Below are 22,119 nucleotides of genomic sequence, written 5' to 3' on the forward strand. Positions count from 1 at the left end.
TGCCTGGTTTTGAACTTCATACAAAAGGAATCATACAGTATGCACTCTTATGGTGCTTCTTTTATTCAGTATAATACCTCTGAAATTCATTCACATTATTTTGCATAAGAGCAGTTTGTTGGTTTTCATTACTATATAGTATTCTATTTTATAAATATATGTATATCCATAGGATATATGTATGTATATATGTATATTCATTCTTTTGTTGGATACACATGCATTCATATATCTTGGATACATGTCTAAGAGTGGAATTGCTTATGTGAGTCGGTCAAGGTAAATAGATACATGCTTAGCTTTTGTAAATATTGCCAAGCAGTCTTCCAATGTAGTCGCATCAATTAAAGCTCCCATCATAGAAGAGTTTTGTTTGTTGCACCTCCTTGGTAACACTTAGTGTTATCCACCCTTGTATACTCCCATCACTTTAAACACCATCTCCGTGTGAACTCCTTCCCTTGATCTCGATCTCTAACTCCAATGCTCTCCCCACCACACAAATGGCGTGTCCAATTGTCAATATGACATTTCTTCTTAGATGTCTTGTGGGCATCTCCAAGATAACAGGTCAATGCAAAGCTCTTAAGTCCTCCTTCCTTGCAAAGGGTTCCTTCCTCTGATTTCCTCGTCCTCATAAAAAGCATCATGATCTTCTCAGCTTGCTCCTGCTAAAAACCTGGACTCCTCCTTCTCCCTCACTTCCATATCCAATCTTTCAGTGAAGCTGCTGTAATCTATTTCTATAATATATCCAGAATCTATCCACTTCTTCCCACCTTCACACTGCTCCGCTAATGCAAACCACCATCATTCTTTTCTTTTCTTTTCTTTTTTTAAGATTTTATTTATTTATTTGACAGACAGAGATCACAAGTAGGCAGGGAGGATGGCAGAAAAGAGAGGGGGCGGCAGGCTCCCTGCCAAGCAGAGAACCCAATGCAGGGCTCAATCCCATGGCCCTGAGATCATGACCTGAGCAGAAGGTAGAGGCTTTAACCCACTGAGCCACCCAGGTGCCCCAAACCACTATCATTCTTGACTGCACTACTGCTCAGCAGCCAGAGGGAGCTTTCTAAAAAATAAACCAATCACATTGTCTCCTTGCTTAATGCCTTTCTGTGGTTCCCTAATGCTCTGACATGAAATCTAACTTCTTAACTTGGCCTGAAAGGCTGAGAATCATCTGGCCCCTGCCCATTTCTTTGACTTCTCTTCTAATAGGGAACTGACAGCATTCCAGCTATTGCCTTTTCCCAAATACATCAGGCTTGTTCGTACCTCAGGACCTTTGCCCTTGCTGTTCCCTCTGTTTGATAAGCTCTTCCCTCAAATCTTTGCCCAGCTGTCTCCTTCATCTATTCAGGCCTTAACCCAAATGTCTCTTCCTCAAAAAGGCTTTCTCTGACCATCTTAGTTAAAGTTGCCCCTCCATATGCCAGGCATTCTCTATTCCCTCACCCCCTCGTAAGTTTCAGTATAGCTCTTGTTTTCCTTATGTAATCACTTACTTCCTTAATGCTCATATCATCCACTAGAATATAAATCCCCAAGGGCCAGGGGCTGTGTTCCTACTGTCCTGTTCACTATGGTAGCCACCGGCCATGGGTAGCTATTTAAATTTAAATTAATTTAAAATAAATAGAACTAAGAATTCAATTCCTCAGTTACACTAGTCCTATTTCAAGTGCTCAATAGCCACCCTGGCTAGTAGCTACCATATTGGGGAGAGCAAAGAAAATTTGAAGAAAGTTCTGTTGCAAAGCACTGCTCTAGAACCCAGCTACCCAGTAAGTGTGCTATAAAGGTATTTTTAATTCTTCATCTTATGGATGAGAAAAACATAGGCCAGAGAGGTTGTGTTATTATCCCAGAGTCACACAGCCAGGAAGCTGCCTAGCAGGGATTTGAACCCAGGATTGTTTTGCTCCAAAGCACATGCTACTCCCTTTCTTTAGAGCCAGAAGCCTCCGGGTTATTTAGAGAAGCACAGGGCTCTCTGGTACTCTTCTTACACATTCTCCAAGGCTGAGCTTGTACCTAACTGACGAAAGTGTGGGGAGTTTCACATAAGGATTGTTGCCCAAGGCGCGGAGAGATCTAGGGTCAGTCTTGATTCCACTGCGGATCTACTGGCTGTTGATCCTTAGTAAGTCTCTGCCTCTCTGGTTCTCAGCTGCATCTCTATATAATGAAGAAACTGACCTTATGGTCTGAGGGTTGGAGATGGCAGGCAGGAGACCTGGTGACTGGGTACATCTTTTAGATCCTGCCTGATTCTGAAGCAGGTTAGCATGAAGAGTGGGTTGGAGGGTGGAAGTGCTTTGGTTGGCCTGACCTACAACAGTAACTCCTGCTTCTTGTATGCCTACAGATGAAAACGCTGAGGTTCAGAGGTGTAAAGTAACTTGGTCCAGGCTACATAGCAGAGGAACCGGCGGAACTGGGATTCGAAGATGAGACTCTACAATCCCATGCGCCTGGCATGCAACAATGGTCGGGACCCACAGGAATCATAGGGAGGCATTTATCGGTGAAAGGTGGTGAGTTCCCCGTCTCTGGGGGTGTGGGGTGCAAGTTGGAGCCGGGCGACGCACGGAGCTGTCGCTGATACCCGGGCGGAGACCGCAGAGCCTCTCGCAGGCCCCCTTCCGCCTCCCGCGGCTGCCCGGGCCTCGGCGCGAGCGCTGCGCCACCCGGGCCGGGCGGGGGCTGCTATTTCTGTCGGGTGAGTCCAGCCCGCGCCGCTAGGCGGGGGAGGGGGCAACGTGCCGCCATATTCGCTCCCGCAGGCCTGCCCCGCGGCGCGCAGCCACCATGAGCACCGCCGCCTTCCACATCTCCAGCCTCCTGGAGAAGATGACATCCAGCGACAAGGACTTCAGGTGCGCCCTGCTGCCGGCCCCCCGCCTCTGCGCCTCCCGTTGAAACCCCGGCCTTCTTCGCCTCCCGCCGCGCCGGCCCATCCCCCACGGGCGTGCAGCCCCGATCCCTCTGCCCGCGTTAAGCTCCATCCCTCCGGTGACCGAGACCCCAGCCCCTACCTTTCCCGCCATCTGCCCCTGGCACCCTGCTCCCCGTGTCGCAGCCCTGCCCTCGATGCAGTCCCTGCTTGGTCTCCCACCGTTCGCGCGTCGCCCCTGCCCTGTTGCCTGATCGGAGCCCCACCTCCTCCCCTCGGCACCCTTCCTGTGCCTTCTCTCTCTCCATCTGTGCCCAGCCCTCATCTCTCCCCGCAGCTGACGCACCCAGGCCCCCCACCTCAACACACTCTCTCTCCATCTGTGCCCAACCTTCATCTCTCCCAGCTGACGCACCCAGGGCCCCGACCTCTACCCACGGTGAAGCCCTCGGCTCCTCCTTGGGGATTCCAGCGCCTGCCTCTTCATTCCCGCATTGAAACCCAGCCCCTTCCCGGGCCCACAACCCCGGGACCAACTTTTCCACCGCTACCCTCTGGACCCTGAGCTCCGCCCTCTTCTCCTCAAAGTCACCCCAGACCTCCAGCCTGCGCTTCATCAGGGCACCTTCTACTCTCCCCGCCCCTCCCAGGTTTGCTCTGACACAGCCTGAAGGAGGGGTCTGGGCTGAGTGGCTTTGCGGGTCCCAGGAAGAAGATGGTTGGGGTAGGGGCTTCAGCTTTTGGGTGCCACTCCCCTTCTCTTTGTTCCCATTTCGCCAGACATCACTGAGCCACACCGGAACGGAGCTGGAAAGAATGGAGGAAACCTCTCCTCCAACCCCCTTATCCTCAGGGGGAAACTGAGGCCCCCAGGGATGAAGGGATTGGCTCTGGTCCCACAGCCAGTTCTGGACCCTGGGAGCTGAAAGGAGCCTACAGAAAACAACATAGCCCACTTATTGAACATTCTGTCACTTTATCCCCAGTTTACAGATAGGGAAATGGAAGCTCAGAGTCAGGAAGGGGACAGTTGCAGTCACAGAGCTATGAAGTGGAGGATGTGGGGTCCAAATCCAGGTCAGTCTTCACACAGAGGCTGAGATCTTAGCGAGGCTATCTGAACCAGCCCTCTGACAGGTGAGGACTCCTCACCTCTGCTGGTCTGACTCCCACCTTCTCCTGGCACCCCTGAACAGCCTCTAGTAGAGCTTTAGGACCACGGTACTGGGTTCATATCCTGCCCCCAACCACTTGCTGGCTGTGTGACTCTAGACTTCTGAGCCTCCACTTCTGTTTCCAGAAGATGGGATAATAATAGAACCCACCTCAGAGGGTTGGTGTGAATTTGAAAAGAGTTAATACATGTGCAATGCTTTGATTCGTGCTTTGATTCGTGGCTGACACCAGATAAGTGCTTAGTAAGTTGATGCTTATGATTATGCGCACATCAGAAATCTGCCATGCCCTCTCCCCACTCTTTATCTGTAGTCCCTCCCCCCCCCCCCACCATCATTTCCTCCCTTCATCTGGCTAGCTCCAACTCACTGTCCCCTCTTTGGGATGCCTCCTGACACCTAGGCAGGGCTGGCACTTCCCCTGGGCTCCAACAGCACCTGTCCCGCCCGACATTTCTACTGCATCACTTCTAGCCTTGAGATACTCAGAACCCCTGCACTGGGACTGTGTGCTTCCTTTTTGCATCCTCGAGCCTGTTCTGGGTACACAGCAAGTGCTCAGTGAATGTTTTCTGGGTACCAGGCTCCCTGCTGGGCTGTCCAGTGCAGTCTCATTCACTTCACCTAGCTGTCTGGGTGGTAGTGATTGTCCTTCCTGTTCTCCAGAGGTTCAGAGAGCTGAAGTGACTTGCCTATAGCCGGCTAGTGGTTGAGGGGATTTGCACCCCTGTCTCTTGGGCCCTGGGTCCAGTCTCTAGGAGAGGGAGTTGGCTCCTGCCAAAGCCTGAGAAGCCCTTTCAGCCTGCTCTGCTGGAGAACACTTAAAACCATCCCAAGCATATGAGAAAGGTGTCTATTTTTAAAGTCCAAATACCGGGAAAGCTGGGTCCTGCTGACCAACTGTCCAGGTGCCCATGTGGCCAAGTGTTTCAGCTGAGCTGTCTCTCTGGAATGAAACTGAAACTGTGCCCTCTGGCTTCTAGAGGCAGGTGGTGACTGCATGTGGGGGTCCCAGGCAGGGTCACATAAGCCGTTGATTCCTGTTGTCCCTCTGTGGGCAGGAGGCTGCTCAGTTCCCACTCAGACTCTAGCAGACAGATGGATAAACTGGGGTGGGGTGGGGGTCTTGCAGGAATCCCTAAATCATTTTTCAAAAACAGTAGTATTTGTTGAAGAGTTAGGAGACCTGAATGATGTGCTGAGGCTCCTCCCAACTTGCCGTGTGACCTTGGGCATTTCGTGCAGCCCCTCTGAGCCTGGTTTCCCCATCTGCCTCATGCTAAGAGCTGGATGTCCTATTGAAATCTCCTGAAGATGTTATGAGGGGAGGCAAAGAAAATTCCCATTTCAAAGGTGGAAAACTGAGACTCAGGAGTCGCCTAAGGTGACCTAGTTGATAAGTGGCAAGACCTATATATTTACTTAAAGCCAAACTTCAGGGGTGCCTGGGTGGCTCTGTCAGTTGAGCAACTGACTCTTGATTCCAGCTGAGGTCATGATCTCAGGATTGTAGGATTGGGCCCTGTGTCAGGTTCTGCACTTGGTGTGGAGTCTGCTTAGGATTCTCTCTCCCTATCCCTCTGTCTTCACCACCACCCTTGCATGCTTTCTCTAAAATAGATAAATAAATATTAAAAAAAAAAAAAGGCAAACTTCAGTGCTCAAACTCTTATCTACCCAGTTATATGCTTTGCTGTACATCCCCCACTGTCAATACCATGTACGTATTACAATATGACTTTCTTTCTCTGAGAGCTGGTTATTTGCAAGAACTCCGGGGTGTCTGAAATGCTGAGGCATATCTCAGAAGGGTTGGTTTTTGAGTCCAGGTTTCCACACAGCTATTGGCTGCCAGGGGTTGGCTCTTTCCCTGCCTCCCTTCTGCCCTCACTCTATCTCCCAGGGCCTCTCCATACCTGTTCTTTGCTGGGTCTGGAGTCCAAGAGATGAACCTGATGGGCTCCCATGAGTTCATATTCTAATGGGGAGACACACTGTAAGCAAGTGTGCAGTGCAGTTTGAGGAGTGCTCCAATGAGGAATGTGGAGTGCTCTGAGAGAATCCTGTCCAGGGGAACCAAGTGTGATTAGGGAGTGTGGGTCGGGGTTAAGGCACGGTGATCAGAGGAGTCATTTCTGAGGCTTGGACATTTGAGCTGGGTCATAGACAATTGAATAGGAGTTCCACAGAGAAGAAAGAGGGGGACAGGAGGCTCATCTTGGGCAAAGGAACATGTTCCTTCAGTTGCCAGGCTGAGCTGGGTCTCTATCATGTGCAGCAGAATACAGCTTAGAGACCCTTGCCTGCCATCTCAGAATGTGCCCTCAGCCAGGCAGACCTAGGAGTGCATGTTCCTAGCTCAGGCCTTAGCCTGGCCCAGATGCAAACCTCCTTCACCTTCCCTTTGCTGCTTTTCCTGCAACGACCAGGCCCAGAGGTGGGCATAGTCAGCCCTGCCACTCCCTCCTGGCCTCCAGCCCAGCCTCCTCCTTTTTCTCAGTGCTTGAGGCTAATCCCAGCTGTTAAAAATAAATAGCAGTGACATGGACAAGTGCCTTCCTGGCAACAGGGTGCTGTGAGTCTCCCCATGACATCAAGCAGCAGGTATGAGCCTGCAAAGAAGAGGCTGGAATCCTGACTGTGATCGATTTTGCCACAGGATGCTTGGGGAAGGACCCCCACAGGATGCTTGGGGTTCTTGTTGGTAGAGCAAGCTCAAGCCTAAAACAAAGCTGGTATGAGGAGGCAGGGTGGTCTGGTGGGTCAGCAAAAGCTGGAGACTTTCTCTGGGACTGCCACTCTCTGGCCCTGACTTTGCTGCTTCTTTTCCCCTCCATTCTCTCACAAATGCTGGCAAGACCCAGTGAACAGGTGCAGTGGGCCTGGTGGAAACCTGGTCAGCTGGAGATAGTGTCCCACCTAATGAGGGCAGCTGTGCCTTGACCAGACAGTTATTGTCACCAGGGGATATTGGCCCATTTGTATTCAGAGACTCTATTTTCAGGGCACCTGGGTGGCTCAATGGGTTAAGTGTCTGCCCTCAGCTCAGGTCATGATCCCGGGGTCCTGGGATCAAGCTTCATGTAGGGCTGCTGCTCAGCTGGGAGTTTGCTTCTCCCTCTCCCTCTGCCCCTCTTCCTGCTCATGCTCTCTCTCTCTCAAATGAATAAATAAAATCTTAAAAAACAAAACAAACAAAGACTATTTTTAAGAGAATCTGGTAATTAACAACTTTTACATCAACTCCCCCAGTTTCTCACTGTTGTTAAATCGAATTTTTGAAAAACATCTGCAAGGAGGACACAGCTGAGGGCTGCCAGGTAAAGGCTGCTCTGCCCTCTTAATCTGGGCAGGAACTATGATGCTCCTGCAGCTCCAGCTCCTGGCCTCCCAGCTCAGACTCCCTCTGCAATTTCAACTCCCCGGGACACGGTATCAGGCCACATGGGTCTGCACATCTGTGAGTGGGCAGCTCTTGGCTCTGATGCCCATCCCAGAGTCAGGGAGCCGTGGCTGGGGACTGGCCAGCTGTTGACCTCAGTGTCTAAGATATGCTTGCAGCCCATTAGCATGGCCTAGGGCAGGAGTTCTCAGAGTGTGGTCCCTATTTCTTAGGATTTGTGAGAGATCCAAATTCTTGAGCCCCAGCTCAGATCTGATTCCAGAAACCTTGAGAGTGGGGCCCAGCAGTGTCTCACAGGCCCTGCAGGTGATTCTGACGTCAGCTACAGTTTGAGAACCAGTGGTTTGCAGGCAGGGGCTGAGTGGGTTCTCTGAGGCGAAGCTGGTCAGGGCTAGCCCCACTCCACCTGTCTGATCGAGAGGTGTCTGTTCAACCTTCTGGCATGAATGAGATGAATGGTGTAGCAAGCTGTTATGATAATGGTGGTGCAACTTACTGAGTGCTCACTGTGTGCTCAGGGCATCACGCATATTATTTCATTTTAACTTCCATAAAACCCCACTTTGCTTATCCCCATTTTTCTGACAGGTAAACTAGGGTTCCAAAAGGAGAGGTGACTAGTCCAAGTTCACAGTTCCATGAGTGATAGAAGCAGGGGCCACCAAACTCAAAGTACTCAGCATTTCGCCAGCATGCTCTGACACTCCTAGTCTGCTAGGACGTGGCGGCTGGTATCTCACCCGTGGGTCTTCTGGTGGTGGCCCGACTGCGCCTCCAGCCCGTATAATCTACTTGCCCTTCAGTCTTTGTATGGAGGTCTCCTCCTGGGGGAACTCTAAGATATTGCCCATAACACTGCGGCCCAGGAGCTGCTCAGTAATCCTCCTTTGCCCGCCTGCCCAGGTTCATGGCCACCAGTGACCTGATGTCAGAGCTGCAGAAGGACTCCATCCAGCTGGACGAGGATAGTGAGCGCAAGGTGGTGAAGATGCTGCTGAAGCTGCTGGAGGACAAGAACGGTGAGGTGCAGAACCTGGCCGTCAAGTGGTGAGTGTTGGCCTTTGTGGGGATGGGGCAAGGCCAGGTGTGGGAGGACAGCCGGGGTCCCTGTCCCTTTGGGGGACAGTCTCTGAGAGAGTAGTTGCTGTGAGCAGCTCTTGAAGCCCCAAAGGAGTTGGACAGTGCTTTGGTCTGGATCCCCCAGAAGTAGACCCAGTGGCAGGGATTCAAGTGCAATTTTATTTGGGAAGTGATCCCAGAAAACTCCGGTAGGGGAATAGGGAAGTGAGGTAGGGAAGGAAGAAAGCCAAGAATGTGTGAAAGATCAGGCAACTTACTGCTGTGGGCCAGTGGAGCTTAACCCTACTGGGGGCCTTTGGGACATAGTGTAGGACACGCCCTGTGGAGTGTTCTACCCACGGGCTGTCAGGCTGGTTGAGGGCTGCTCCTGGGGTAGTATGTAGCATGGAGGGCTATGTATTCTATCACCCCTCCTGCCAGAGAAAGCCCTCAGGGTGAGATGCAGGCGCCAGCAGCTGGAAGGTCATGCGGGCAAGCAGAGGGAGTAGTGAGAGCTGAAGGGCCAGAGGGGCCCCAAAAGCCTTTGCCCTAGGCACCTTGAGGTTGTAGTCCTGAGACCTTGGCCAGTTACCTTTAGAGCTAAAAAAACAAGACGAGGTGTGTGCAGGGCACACAAGGGTGTGGGTCGGTGGAGGACTGAGGAATGGCAGGAATCAACAGAGAATTGGGGCATTGCCTGTGGAACGGCACTCTGTGAGCTGGACCCAGGCATTCTGGGCCATCCTCATGAATTTCAACTTGATCCCAAGAACAGAGGAAATTCAGTAGAGTTTCATGCAGGAATGTGACTTGGTCATGTTTGTAGTCTGGAAGCATGTCTCTGGCCATGTCGGGGAGAGAGGGTGGATGGTGGTTTACCACCAGCAGAACCAACAATACAGTAGCGTGTGTTCCCGTATGTGAATGCTTGGGCACATTGACTGAGGGGATAATAAAGTCATGAGAAGCCGGCACTAACTGTGAATGCCGCGGCCCTTGGCAGGTAGGTGCGAATGCTGGGGACTCAGCTCCCACGAGCAGCAGTGGTGCTGATTTTCTGAATTAGCCATGAGACTTCCTGAAATGGCAAACATCTGGTAATTTTCCAGAAAACAAAGTACAATCTTCCTTCTTGGGGAATTTAGAACTTACTAAAATAATGTAAAAAGTACTTTGCATATACTTTTTACTTTATATGTAAATTGTATGCAAATTGAAATTAGATTTTGGACTCAGATAATTATGGAAAGTTTTTTTTTTTCTATACAAATGCCCAGTGGGGTGTTAGAAACTCCAGCTGGACATGGAACATATTTTGTTTTGCAATATTGTCTTTCCCAGCCACATGCATCCCCCTACCCCAAAATAAAAGCCAGAAGTGACATTTCATCAGATATGACCAAAAAAGGCCCCCATAAATTTCTAGAACTCTCCTGAGGGGACTACACCCTAATCAAACTATAGAAGGCAGAAAGGGGAGACCACATGAGTACTTAGAAGAGTTGATGGAGAAAACCGTCAAAAGAGAGCCACGGTTTGTAAACTGGTATGCATTGCAGTTCCCTGGGACCCCTGCTAAATCTATGTATTCCCCATCAGGGATTCGGACTCAGGAGCAGGAGAGGTGGAGGGAGGAGTCTGAGGTAGGCAGGTGAGAAGGTAGCACCTGGAAATCTCCATTCAAAGGCATACCCTCATCTCAGAATTCATTTAGGTTAGAGGTTCTTAATCTTAACTGCATGTTAGAATCACCTAGGGAATTAAAAAAGTAGAAACAGGGGTTCCTGGGTGGCTCAGTGGATTAAGCCTCTGCCTTCAGCTCAGTTCCTGATCTCAGGGTCCTGGGATTGAGGCCCACATCAGGCTCTCTGCTGAGAGCCTGTCTTGTCTCTGCCTTGTCTCTGCCTGCTTGTGATCTCTCTTTCTGTCAAATAAATTAATAAAATCTTTTAAATAAATTAATTAAAAAAATTTTAAAAACAGGAACAAACTCCCACTTTCCAGGCCACACCTGAAAACCAACTAACTCAGATTTTCTGAGGCAAGCACCCAGGTAGCAGTTTTTTAAATGCCCCAGGTGATAGCAGTGCACAGTTAAAGCTGAGAACAAGTGTATCTGGTATAGTTATTTTTAAATTTTAATGTGGATTCAAATCACCTGGGGCCTTTGTTGAACTGCAGATTCTGGTTCCATAGGTCCTGGGTAGGACCTGAGATTCTGCATTTCTGACAAGTTCCAGGTGATGCTGGTGATGCTCGTGAAGCTGCTCTGTGACTGTGATTGGCAAAACAAGGCTCTAAGGCAGAGGTTCTCAAAGTGTGGTCCCTGGACCACCAGTATCAGCATCCACTGAGAACTTGCCAGAAATTTAAATTCTCCTGCCCCACCTAGACCTCCTGAGTCTGAAAATGTGGGTGGGGACTGGAAGTCTAACAACTCCTCCAAGAGGATTTTCATACACGCTCAAGTTTGAGAATCTCTAGGGCATTCCATGGTTTCCAGCTGAGGTTACTAGGTTCAGGGGTTTGGCCATATACTGACATGCAAAACCCAGGAGTAGGTGCTGGCTTGGAAGGTGCCAGGAATGATGCTGGCAGAACAAGAGGTTGCCTCTCTTTCTGGAAAATAGAGAGTCCCATGTCAATCTGGGACCTTTTCCTCAGCACATGTGGCCCCACAGGCCTGAGGGAACCTAAGGGGCAGCATGACTCAGGCTGAGCCTGGGGCTTTTGGACGTCCTCTTCCCTCCCTGCTCAGCCTGGGTCCTCTGGTGGGCAAAGTGAAGGAGTACCAGGTGGAGACCATCGTGGATGCCCTCTGTGCCAATATGCGGTCAGATAAGGAGCAGCTCCGAGACATCGCTGGCATCGGCCTCAAGACTGTCCTGTCGGAGCTCCCCCCTGCAGCCACAGGTACCCAGGTCCCAGGGATTAGGCGTTGTCATTATTTGTCCTACTTTCTGATTAAAGAAACTGGGGCCCAGAGAGGTGAAGGTACTTACTAACACCAGCCGGCTAGTAAGTGGCAGAAAATTCAGACCCAGCTTTGTTTAAGTTCTGGCTCTGTGTCAGGAAGGCTTTAGCTGTAAGTAACAAAAATCTAACTAATGACAGCTTGAGGGAGTTCGGGGTTGCTTTTCTCACAGAATTCTGGAGGGATCAATCATTCCATTTTTGCACCAATTCATTCAGCAGCTCAATTAGGACAGGGGTAAGGTCTGTGCATCTTTTAAGAATAGCACATGCTTCCCCAGAAGCCCTCAGAAGGCTTTGACCTATATTTCACTGGCCGGATCAGGATCACTTTGCCCCTGCTAGCAAGAAGGGAATCTAGGCAAGGAGCTTTCCTTGCCTCCCTCGTTAGCAGGTACAAGGCAGAGGAGCTAGATATGGGGTGAGTCAGCCATCAATTCCTCAGCTTCCCTGGCTGTCAGACTCTGGGTCAGACCTTGGGCCAGTCAAGGCCAGGGTCAGCTGGATTCTTGGGGATGTAGGCTCAGGAATATAACCAGAGCAGGGCCACCAGAGGTGGCCTCACTGTGCCATCCCTGTGCTCTGTGCAGGCTCTGGCCTGGCTGCCAACGTGTGCCGGAAGATCACTGGCCAGCTCACCAGCGCCATCGCCCAGCAAGAGGATGTGGCTGTGCAGTTGGAAGCCCTGGACATCCTCTCTGACATGCTGAGCAGGTGCGGGAGGCCACCCTAGGCAAGGAGGAAGGGGGAAGGGCGACACAGGGACAGAGAGGGATTCAGATCCACAAAGCCAGCACTTAACTGCACGCCAGGCTCTGTGCTTCGTGCTCCGTGCTCCTTAAGTGTCCTGGCAGCCCTGCAAAGGAGAGGCTCCTTCATCACAATTCTATAGTCTCTGAGCCCTGCCCATGGTCACACTGTTGGTACCAAGGTAACAGTAAATGGCAGAACCTGGAGTTTGAATTCAGGTCACTCCAAGCCCCGAAGCCTATGTGTGTTCATCCTCTCCCTCTTTTTCTTCTTTTGGTCTAATAGAGCTGGGCCTTCGTTTTAAATTGCACCGTACACTTTAAAACTGTTCATTCATTCAACGTCCCAAGACTTAACACCTACACCATGACCCAGAAAGATGTCAGGTATTGAACTGGTGCTGGGAATAGGGTATTGCATGGGTCTTGGGCCCTCCTAGGGAGTAGCTCACAAACAGCATAAACTAAGTGCAGTAAGAACAACAGTACAGGAAAGAGCAGAGCCTTTAGGAGCTCAGAGGAGGAGCTGGGGGTAAAGACCTTCCTCGAGAGGGTCCTGCTAGATGAGCCTTCAAGGATGGGCTGGACTTGGCCAGGATTGGGTGGGCAAAAGGGGGACACTGCCCACGGCCCAGAAGGCAGAGGCTAGAGAGACATGGAATCCTGGGGCTTGTGTGAGACAGCATGGGGCTGGGGCATAATATGGAGAGGCTGGTGTGGAGAGATGAGGCCGAGGGCTGAGCAGGAGCTGCAGGCTGGGTGACTAAGGATGATACTGAATGTGTGAGGAGTGGGGGCAAGGGTCAGGGCAGAGGTCGAGGAATGCCTTGTGCCTATTTGTGTGTTTCAGACTCCTTATCTGCTGTGTGTACGGTAGATGGCAGGGGTTGAATGGGCAGGGAGACTGGTTAGGAGGCTTCTGGGGGGACCCTCAGGTTGTATGTAGGAGATAGACTCCACAGGACTTGGGGTGGGTGAGGGGCAAAGACTCAAAGATGACACCTGCGGAGTCTGGCTTTACTAACTGGGGAGAACAGGCACAGGGCCATTGGCTGTGGTGGGGTGCACTCTGGGAACAGGAGCAGGTGTGTGGGGAGTTCATTTGAGGTATGTTGAATATGAGGTGCCTGGGGGCCACCCACTCAACCAAAGACTCCATGAGGGCAGGCTCTAGGGCCAGTGTAATTTCCCCCAAGCTTCCAACACAGGCCCTGTAGCATAGTAGGTGAACAAACAAGTGAAAAATGAAATCTAGGAGAGAGAGGTGGGCTGGATATAGGAGTGTGAGGCCAATGTGTTTGTGTGGAGCAAGAGAAGAAAAAGTCTCAGCATACGTATGGGACAGAAAATGCACAGGCCTGGTTTTCAAGGTGAGGATAGAGGCTGCTCCAGTGGGTAGGGGGCTGCATTCTCCCTGTGCAGAAGCCATTCTCTGGTTTTGCCTCTTGCCTTGAGCCCAGAGCTCAGCTTATCCAAAGAGCACTGAAGGAGTTAGGCAGAGGACTGATCAGGTCAGAGGTAGACTTTAGACCACTGTGGTCTCAGTGAAGGGAATGGACTAATAGGGTGTGTGTGTGTGTGTGTGTGTGTGTGTGTGTGTGTGTTTAGAGTGTGCCCACATTCCTAGGAAATCAGCCCCACTGGTGTCCCCCACATTCCATTACCATCAGGGCTTCTCCCCTGGCTAGCAACCTGGAAATCTGGATTCAAGTCCTGGCCTTGTCTTTCTTGGCTAAGTGGTCTCGAGAAAGTCCCTTCCCTTCTCTGCTTTCTCTTGTGTGATAATAAATAATTACTCGACACCCGTTGCAGGGCGCCTTTCCATTTACCAAGAACCATTGGGTTATCATAATTATGGGGAGGAGACCTGGAGAGACTGGGCAGAGGAGAGGTGCCTAGCCCAGGCTGCCTGCTAGGTAGGCCCCGTCCGACATCCTCTATGACTCCCCAGGCTGGGTGCCCCTCTGGGTGCCTTCCACGCCAGCCTCCTGCACTGCCTGCTGCCTCAGCTGAACAGCCCACGCCTGGCCGTGCGCAAGAGGGCAGTCGGGGCACTGGGCCACCTGGCGGCAGCCTGCAGCACCGACCTCTTCGTGGAGCTCGCGGACCACCTGCTGGATCGGCTGCCCGGCCCCCGCGCACCTGCCAGCCCGGCCGCCATCCGCACTCTGATCCAATGTTTGGGTAGCGTTGGCCGGCAGGCAGGCCACCGCCTCGGTAAGGGGGTGGAGTTCCTCTGTAAGGGGCGGGGCCGAAGAGGGGAGGTGCTGCGGAGCCTGGGGCCAGAGACCTCCTCGGTGAGGTGGCGCTGCTGAGGCAGGGAGGTGCGGGGGGTGGGGGGGGTGAGGGGTGGGTCCGAGCTGAGAATAAGGGGCGGAGTGTGAGTGTCCGCCACCTCCCAGATAGGGGGGCGTGGCTGACACACCTGAAACCGGGAGGCGGAGCTTGAGAGGCAGTGGGTGGGCCCTGAGCTCCATGTGCTTCGGAGCCTGACCTACCTATTCTGAGGCTCGTGGATAATAATAAATCATAACACCAAATGAAATACAGTATGTTCTATTCTCCTACTTTGACAGATATACTTTAATAACAAGCCAGAGGCCAAGCTTGAATTTTTAAAATTTTTTATTGGGGCATAATGTACATTCAATAAACTGCACTACTTAAAGTGCATAGTTAAGTGTGTTTTGACCTTTGCAGACAGCTGTGAAACTACTACTGCAGTCAAGATGCAGAACATTTCCATCACCCCCTAAAGTGTCCTTGTGCCCTTTTTCAGTCCACTCCAGGCAAGCACTGCTTTGCTTTTTGTCACCAGAGATGAATTTTATAGAAATGGAATCCTGCAGATTTGCATTTATTTTCAAGCACCTTGGAGTTCTGGGCTGCAACAAAACAGTGTGGGGAGAGTTGGCCATGGTCTGCACCTTTTTCCCCTCTGGCTCTCTCACTTTAAGGGATTTTATGAACACACACAGGGACCCCACCCCAAAGTTCATGCTCTGTCCATATTCCCCCCTCAAACAACAGCCACCAGTTGGTCACTCTTGGGAGTATGAACCTGCGAGGGAGCCTGCATAGGACCAGACTAGGGTTCATGGTCAGCTGGACAGAAAACGGGGAAGTCTGTGACTGAAGAAGGGCTAGGATAATCTTTAAAGCACCAAGAGCTGCTCTTGCCTGGTGCATAAGAGCAGTACCTGCATTTCCATGTTTCCCATCCAGGGCTGCAACCTAGTGCAGGGAAGAAGATGAGGACATGAGTAACAGTTTCAACGACAGATGCTTCTTGGGTGCCTACCATGTGTCAGGACTTAGGGGGAGCTCTTTATGTGGATCATGTCATTAACCTTCACCCAAATCTCTGCCTGGTAGGCATTGTTATCGCTGTTGGAAAGACTAAGGTTAGAGAAGTGTTGTGGTGTGCCCAAGGCCAGGCCACATAGCTCTTAGATGGCAGAGACAAGGCTAGAACCTTGACATCTGCTTGATTCTGAAGCCACCAAGTTGAGTTTGCAGTGGTCAGGGCTGCAAGAGCAGGGACAAGTGCTGTGGGCTGAGGGAGCCTGGGAAAGTGTCTGGCCCTCAGTGACACAACTGGCCCTGTAGGGGCCCACTTGGACCGCCTGGTGCCCCTGGTGGAGGAGTTCTGCAACGTGGACGACGATGAGCTCCGGGAGTCCTGCCTCCAGGCTCTTGAGGCCTTCCTGAGGAAGTAGGTGCAGTGCGGGTGCCAGGAGATGGGGGCCCAGGGTTTCTCTGGGAATTTGGTGGGGAAGGGGTGGGGCAGGATGCCGGCCTCAAAATAATTAGATCTCAGGACTCACCACTGGGCCCACCCCCTACCTTCTCCTGCCTGTCCAGCAGAGCCTCCCCCCCATCCCACCTACAGGTGCCCCAAGGAGATGGGTCCTCATGTGCCTAATGTGACCAGTCTCTGCCTCCAGTACATGAAGCATGACCCGAACTATAACTACAACAGTGACGGGGATGAGGAGCAGATGGAGACAGAAGATAATGAATTCAGTGAGCAAGGTGGGTGGCCAACTTGTCACTGGGGCTGGAAGGCAGAAATGGGTGCAGCTTTCCTGGGATACCCCCCACCTCCCCAGCCAAAAACAAGGCCCACCTAGCACCTCCATCCTGATCTTCCTTGGTCTCCAGTTCTGCCCTCTGTGACCTGGGTTCCCCAAAGCCCCCACCCTATGCACAGATCTGGATAATGATAGTGGTAATTGCTGCCATTTACTGAACATCTACTGGTGTCCTGAGCATTCTCATTTCATGCTCCTTCCAATAACTCTAGAAAACCAGGTGCTTGTTGTTATCACCATATTTCAGACAAGGAAACCTGGATTTAGAGAAGAGATTTGCCTGAGATAACACAGCTAGGAAGTGGCAAAACTGGGCCTTGGAATCCCCACCTCTATGCTGCCATCTCTCTGCCTCCTTAGTAATGGCTTCCAAGCGATGCTTTAACCCAGCAGAGTGAAGCTCTAATGGTGGACTGATAGATACTAACAGGGGAGAGATGCCTGGATAGGAAATGGATGCAGTGGCTTCCTTCCTTCTGTGCCTGTTGTCCTACCTGTCACCCAGACTGATGGCCCTGGGCCCTAGAAGCAGGGCATTGATGGAGGAAAGGGACTTAGGGTCTGGTGGGGTGCTCAGAATAAGATGGGATGGTGGGAGATGAGATTGGACTTGCATGTTGGGGCCTCGAATCCCAGGTCAGGGAGGATGGGCATTTTCTCGTCAGTAGCCTGGAGCTATGGGTGTTTCTTTCTGGGTAGCCTAGGGTGGAGGTAACAAACCACAGTCCATCAGAGGACATCTGCTCTGGTGACAGACATATCCATGGGACCATCCACATGGCCCTCTATGGCTTCTCCAGACACCAGTGCTCTGAAAGTTGTAGAAAGTCATCTACAGAGTGGCGTGGGTAGAGAGAAGACACTGGCTTCTGGGTCTGTGCCTGGTGATGTCCCTAGTTAGGACCATCCCCCTTTTAGCTTCATGTGTGTCTCCCTAGGTGTATGGGTGGGCCTCGTGGGCCTGAATCTCAGCTCTGTTGCTTCCTAGCTGTGTGTCCTCAGGAGAGTCTCACCCTCTCTGAGCTTTATTCTTGTCATCTATAAAATGACAAGAAGGCACCCTCATTCCTGAGGTGTGGTGAAGACTTGATGAGCTCTGTCCTCTCAGGGGTGCTTGGAGAATAGAAAGCCACACAAACCCAGCTTTTCCTTGTTAGTAGTCCTGCTTGGAAGCCAGAATCAGGACTTGAGAGGCTGGAGATAGAGGGAGGGAGGAAGCCAAAGCAAGGCCTGTCATCTCTACCTTCTCAATCCTAATAAGTGAAACATCACACAGTTCAGTTCTGACCAAGGATGGATTTTGTGCCTAAATGGATTCTCTGAAATCCTCACTAATGACTGTAAAGTTCATTTTGTCCCTGATATAGGCAAAACAGTGAAGGGTCTGGAGGCAAAGGGAGCATCCTGGTCTCACTCCAGCTATATCCCTGCTCAAGTAACTTGGGATGAACCATTCTCCCCAGTTTCCACATCTCTACAGAGGGAAAATAACCGCCATCTCACAAGGCAGTCAGTTGTGAGGCTCACATGAGGTTGTGGATCTGAGGTGCTCGGCATTGCCTCTAGCACACGGTAGTTGTTCATTAAAGGGCAGGCAACCTTCCTCATAGCCTGTAAGGAGTCATCAAACGTTGGAACAGGCCTGGCTCCCTCCTCCCAGCCCCCTCCCGGCAGGCAGCCCTGGTGGGGCCAGGCTGCAGCACTCAGGGGCTCCATGAGTATCCTGTTCCTGCCCTAGAGAGTGAAAATGAGTACAGTGATGACGATGACATGAGCTGGAAGGTGCGCCGGGCCGCAGCCAAGTGCATGGCAGCCTTGATTGGCTCCCGGCCTGACCTGCTGCCCGACTTCCATCGCACCCTGGCACCCGCGCTCATCCATCGCTTCAAGGAACGCGAGGAGAATGTCAAGGCCGATGTCTTCGGGGCTTACATTGTGCTGCTGCGGCAGATGCGACCCCCAAAGGGGTGGATGGGGTCCATGGAGGAGCCCACCCAGACAGGCATCAGCCTCCACGTGCTGCACAGCCAGGTGGGCATGCCTCCTTCTGTCTCCCATCCTCGCTCCCCGACTCAGGACTCACCCTCCCATCCATCCACCTTCCCATCGTTCCGCTGCCCTACCGTCTGTCCACCCACTGAGGTGTGTGCCCTGAGCCCTGAGTGTCCCCAGTCCTTGTTGGGTGCTGAGGCCCAGCGGGGACCGTGGCAGGTAAGACACTGGCCTGTCCCACACAGGCTAGGGACAGACAGACGGTGCCAGTTGGGCTTCTGGCCCCCTGAGAAGGAGTTTCAGTTTTCTTCCAAGAGCCTAGAAGCCACAGGAGGGGAATTACAGGATCCTGTTCCCATTTGAAGGAGTTCATGCTGGCTGCTGTATGGGGGGGAAATGGACTGTAACAAGGTGGGAAAGAATAGCCGTTGGAGGCCAGCAGCTAGTTGTCCAAGTGGGAGGGATGATGCTGTGGGCTGGGAGTAGGGGAAAGAGGACTGGTTAAACTGGAGGGGAAGTTTTGGGGTCATACTGATGGATTGGATGTGGAGGGTGAGGGACAGGAAGATGTCATGTGAATGCCAGATTCTGGCTAAAGCATGAACTGCAGTTCCTTGACATGTGAAGGGAATATCTAAAGTTCTGTTCTGGACGTTTATGTGGGAGGTCCTTGGATGCCCATGTTCAGAGGTCCGCTGGGCGGCAAGCACACAAGTCTGACATTGGAGATGGAAATCTGGGAGTCTTTGCCTCACTGGCATTGGAAGCTCAGGGGACAGTTGGGTTCCTCTGGGGAGAGAATCTAGCAAGGGAAGGGAAAGGGGCCCCAGTGCTTAACTCTCATGGAGTGTAGGGGTGAGAGCCAGACTGCCTTGGGTGACCTGGAGCAAGTCACTTCATCTCTCTGGCCTGCTCCTTATCTGTAAAGAGGGCCCAGGAACAGGACTGACTGCAGAGGGTCTGCATATGGAATCAGGTGTCTGGTATGGAGGGTGTGATGGAAAGCTGGGGATGGAGCAATCCTCCCCCACTGGGGGTCCTCCATGGGCCTGTCCCAGGGCAAAGCGCCCCACTTTTAGGTGGGACAGCCAGCTTTCCTGGGTGGTCACTTATCTCCTGCAAACTGCCCACAGGTGCCTCTGGTGATCAAGGCCCTGCAGCGGCAGCTTAAGGATCGGAGCGTCAGGGCCCGCCAGGGCTGCTTCAGCCTCCTCACCGAGCTGGCGGGGGTCCTCCCTGGCAGCCTGGCAGAGCACATGCCTGTGCTGGTAGCAGGTAGGATGGACTGCAGCAAGCTATCTGCTGTCCTGGACTCTTCCAGAATCTAGACCCCAGGCCTTAATCCCTGTGGGTACCCTTGCTCAGCAACCTACGGTGGCTCCCCACTGCCAGCAGTGAGAATAAAGCTGGGGTACAGGCCCTACGTCCTCATTTCAGAAGGGTTTCCTGGCCTTGTGTCCCTCCCCTCTGGCGCTGGACAAGCCCTGACCTTCTAGAAACTGCAGCCTAAGAGCCTAGGGGTCTGGGTCTAGCTCAGATTCCTGCAGATGCTCCACCCCCATAACCAGGGACTGCTTGTGGCCCTATAACTTTTGCACCCACCCCACAGGCATTGTCTTCTCTCTGGCGGACCGTTCAAGTTCCTCCACTATCCGGATGGACGCCCTGGCCTTCCTACAGGGGCTGCTGGGCACAGAGCCAGCCGAGGCCTTCCACTCACACCTGCCAACTCTCCTGCCACCTGTGATGGCCTGCGTGGCTGACCCTTTCTACAAGATCGCGGCTGAAGCCCTGCTGGTGCTCCAGGAGCTGATGCGGGCCTTGTGGCCCCTGGACAGGCCTCGGACGCTGGACCCTGAACCATACGTTGGAGAGATGTCTGCGGCCACCCTGGCACGGCTCCGTGCCACTGACCTGGACCAGGAGGTGAAGGAGCGCGCCATCTCCTGCATGGGCCACCTTGTGGCCCACCTGGGTGATCGGCTCAGGGACGACCTAGGGCCATCACTATTGCTTCTCCTGGACCGCCTGCGGAATGAGATCACCCGGCTGCCTGCTGTCAAGGCGCTGACGCTGGTGGCCATGTCCCCGTTGAGGCTTGACCTGCAGCCCATCGTGGCTGAGGCACTGCCCATTCTGGCCTCGTTCCTGCGGAAGAACCAACGGGCGCTGCGGCTGGCCACGCTGGCTGCCCTGGACGCCCTGGCCCAGAGCCAGGGACATAGCCTCCCGCCGAGTGCTGTGCAGGCAGTACTGGCCGAGCTGCCTGCCCTGGTCAGTGAGAGTGACATGCATGTGGCCCAGCTGGCCGTGGACTTCCTTGCCACAATGACCCAGGCCCAGCCAGCCTCCTTGGCCAAGGTCAGCGGCCCTGTGCTCTCGGAGCTGCTGCGGTTGCTGCGCTCACCCCTGTTGCCTGCCAGCGTGCTGGCGGCTGCTGAAGGCTTCCTGCAGGCCCTGGTGGGGACCCGCCCCCCGTGCGTGGACTACAAGGAGCTCATCCGCATGCTCACGGCACCTGTCTATGACCAGGCCGCAGAGGGTGGGCCAGGCTTACACAAGCAGGTGTTCCACTCTCTGGCTCGGTGTGTGGCGGCCCTCGCAGCTGCTTGTCCCCAGGAGGCAGCAGGCACAGCAAACCGCCTGGTCTGCGATGCCAGGTCACCCCACTCAAGCACAGGGGTCAAGGTCCTGGCGTTCCTGTCACTGGCCGAGGTGGGCCAGGTGGCCGGGCCAGGCCCCCAGCGGGAGCTGAAGGCAGTGCTCCTGGAAGCCTTGGGGTCACCCAGTGAGGATGTGAGGGCGGCTGCATCCTATGCGCTGGGCCGCGTGGGTGCTGGGAACCTGCCCGACTTCCTGCCCTTCCTGCTGGGGCAGATCGAGGCTGAGCCCCGGCGGCAGTACCTGCTCCTGCACGCACTCAGGGAGGCCTTGGGCGCTGCCCAGCCTGACAGCCTGAAGCCCTACGCTGAAGACATCTGGGCCCTGCTCTTCCAGCGCTGTGAGGGCGCCGAGGAGGGCACTCGGGGGGTGGTGGCTGAGTGCATCGGCAAGCTAGTCCTCGCGAACCCTCCATTCCTTCTGCCCCGATTCCGGAAGCAGCTCGCTGCAGGTAGGGGCACAGGCATGGGCAAAGACAGTTCCAGATCAGAAGTAGGCAGTTTGCATCTGAGCTGCCCACTCACAATGAGCTAATTCAAGCAACTGGGTCAGAGAGTTGCCGTATGGATAAGGTGAAAGCAGGGAAGCCTTTCAAACCCAGTGTCTTCAGAGACTTGCTGCCTCCACCCACAGGACTCTTTGGGTTAGAGGAGAGAGAATGCTTAATATGTCCCCTCAAAAAATAAGCCTTTCATGGTGCCATTTTTGTACTCCTTGGCATGGACCGTAGTGTCGTGCTCCAGGCGAAAGTTAATAAAAGCAGTTCTCTGCCTAAAGAGAGTGCAACTCTCTTGGGCTACTTGGAGCCAGGAACAAATGTCAGTGTAGACCAGGACTGGGGGCCATATCCCTCGGGATTTGGGGAGGGGAGATCCGGCAAAAACCAGGGTAGGTTTTGGGTGGTCAGGCAAGGGCATGTCCGGGCATTCTGAAGCTCAGAGGAAGATAGCAGACAGGTGGAACTGTGGGGCTCTTGGGCACCTAGAAGCCTGGAGAAGGAAAAGCCTCTAGGCCTTGAACTGGTCTGCTGGCTTGCTGATAGGGTCAGTGGGTGTATGCATTGACAGAATGCAGGCAAAATGCTGGGTGCATGGTGTGTGGTGTGTAATTA

The 22,119-nt window shown here is 52.9% G+C and overlaps 1 protein-coding gene across 5 annotated transcripts in view; it reads left to right on the plus strand.

Moving 5' to 3' along the window:
* Positions 1-2,464: 2,464 nt before the first annotated feature.
* The window catches only part of CAND2 (cullin associated and neddylation dissociated 2 (putative)), a 33,615-nt gene continuing 13,960 nt past the window's right edge, over positions 2,465-22,119 (plus strand). For 3 of the 5 annotated variants that reach the window (XM_059161791.1, XM_059161792.1, XM_059161793.1), the window contains exons 1-11: positions 2,467-2,543; positions 2,793-2,885; positions 8,384-8,527; positions 11,298-11,452; positions 12,103-12,226; positions 14,213-14,478; positions 15,871-15,976; positions 16,154-16,296; positions 18,094-18,386; positions 19,481-19,622; positions 19,957-21,459. In XM_059161791.1, the coding sequence (XP_059017774.1) occupies positions 2,494-2,543; positions 2,793-2,885; positions 8,384-8,527; positions 11,298-11,452; positions 12,103-12,226; positions 14,213-14,478; positions 15,871-15,976; positions 16,154-16,296; positions 18,094-18,386; positions 19,481-19,622; positions 19,957-21,459 (3,019 nt within the window). In that variant the 5' untranslated portion in view covers positions 2,467-2,493. Of the gene's footprint in view, positions 2,544-2,792; positions 2,886-8,383; positions 8,528-11,297; positions 11,453-12,102; positions 12,227-12,551; positions 12,649-14,212; positions 14,479-15,870; positions 15,977-16,153; positions 16,297-18,093; positions 18,387-19,480; positions 19,623-19,956; positions 21,460-22,119 lie in introns of those variants that run through there. The other 2 variants (XM_059161795.1, XM_059161794.1) reach the window with 2 other exon arrangements.

The sequence above is a fragment of the Mustela lutreola genome, chromosome 2 (genome assembly GCF_030435805.1).
Source record: "Mustela lutreola isolate mMusLut2 chromosome 2, mMusLut2.pri, whole genome shotgun sequence".
NCBI classification, from domain to species: domain Eukaryota; kingdom Metazoa; phylum Chordata; class Mammalia; order Carnivora; family Mustelidae; genus Mustela; species Mustela lutreola.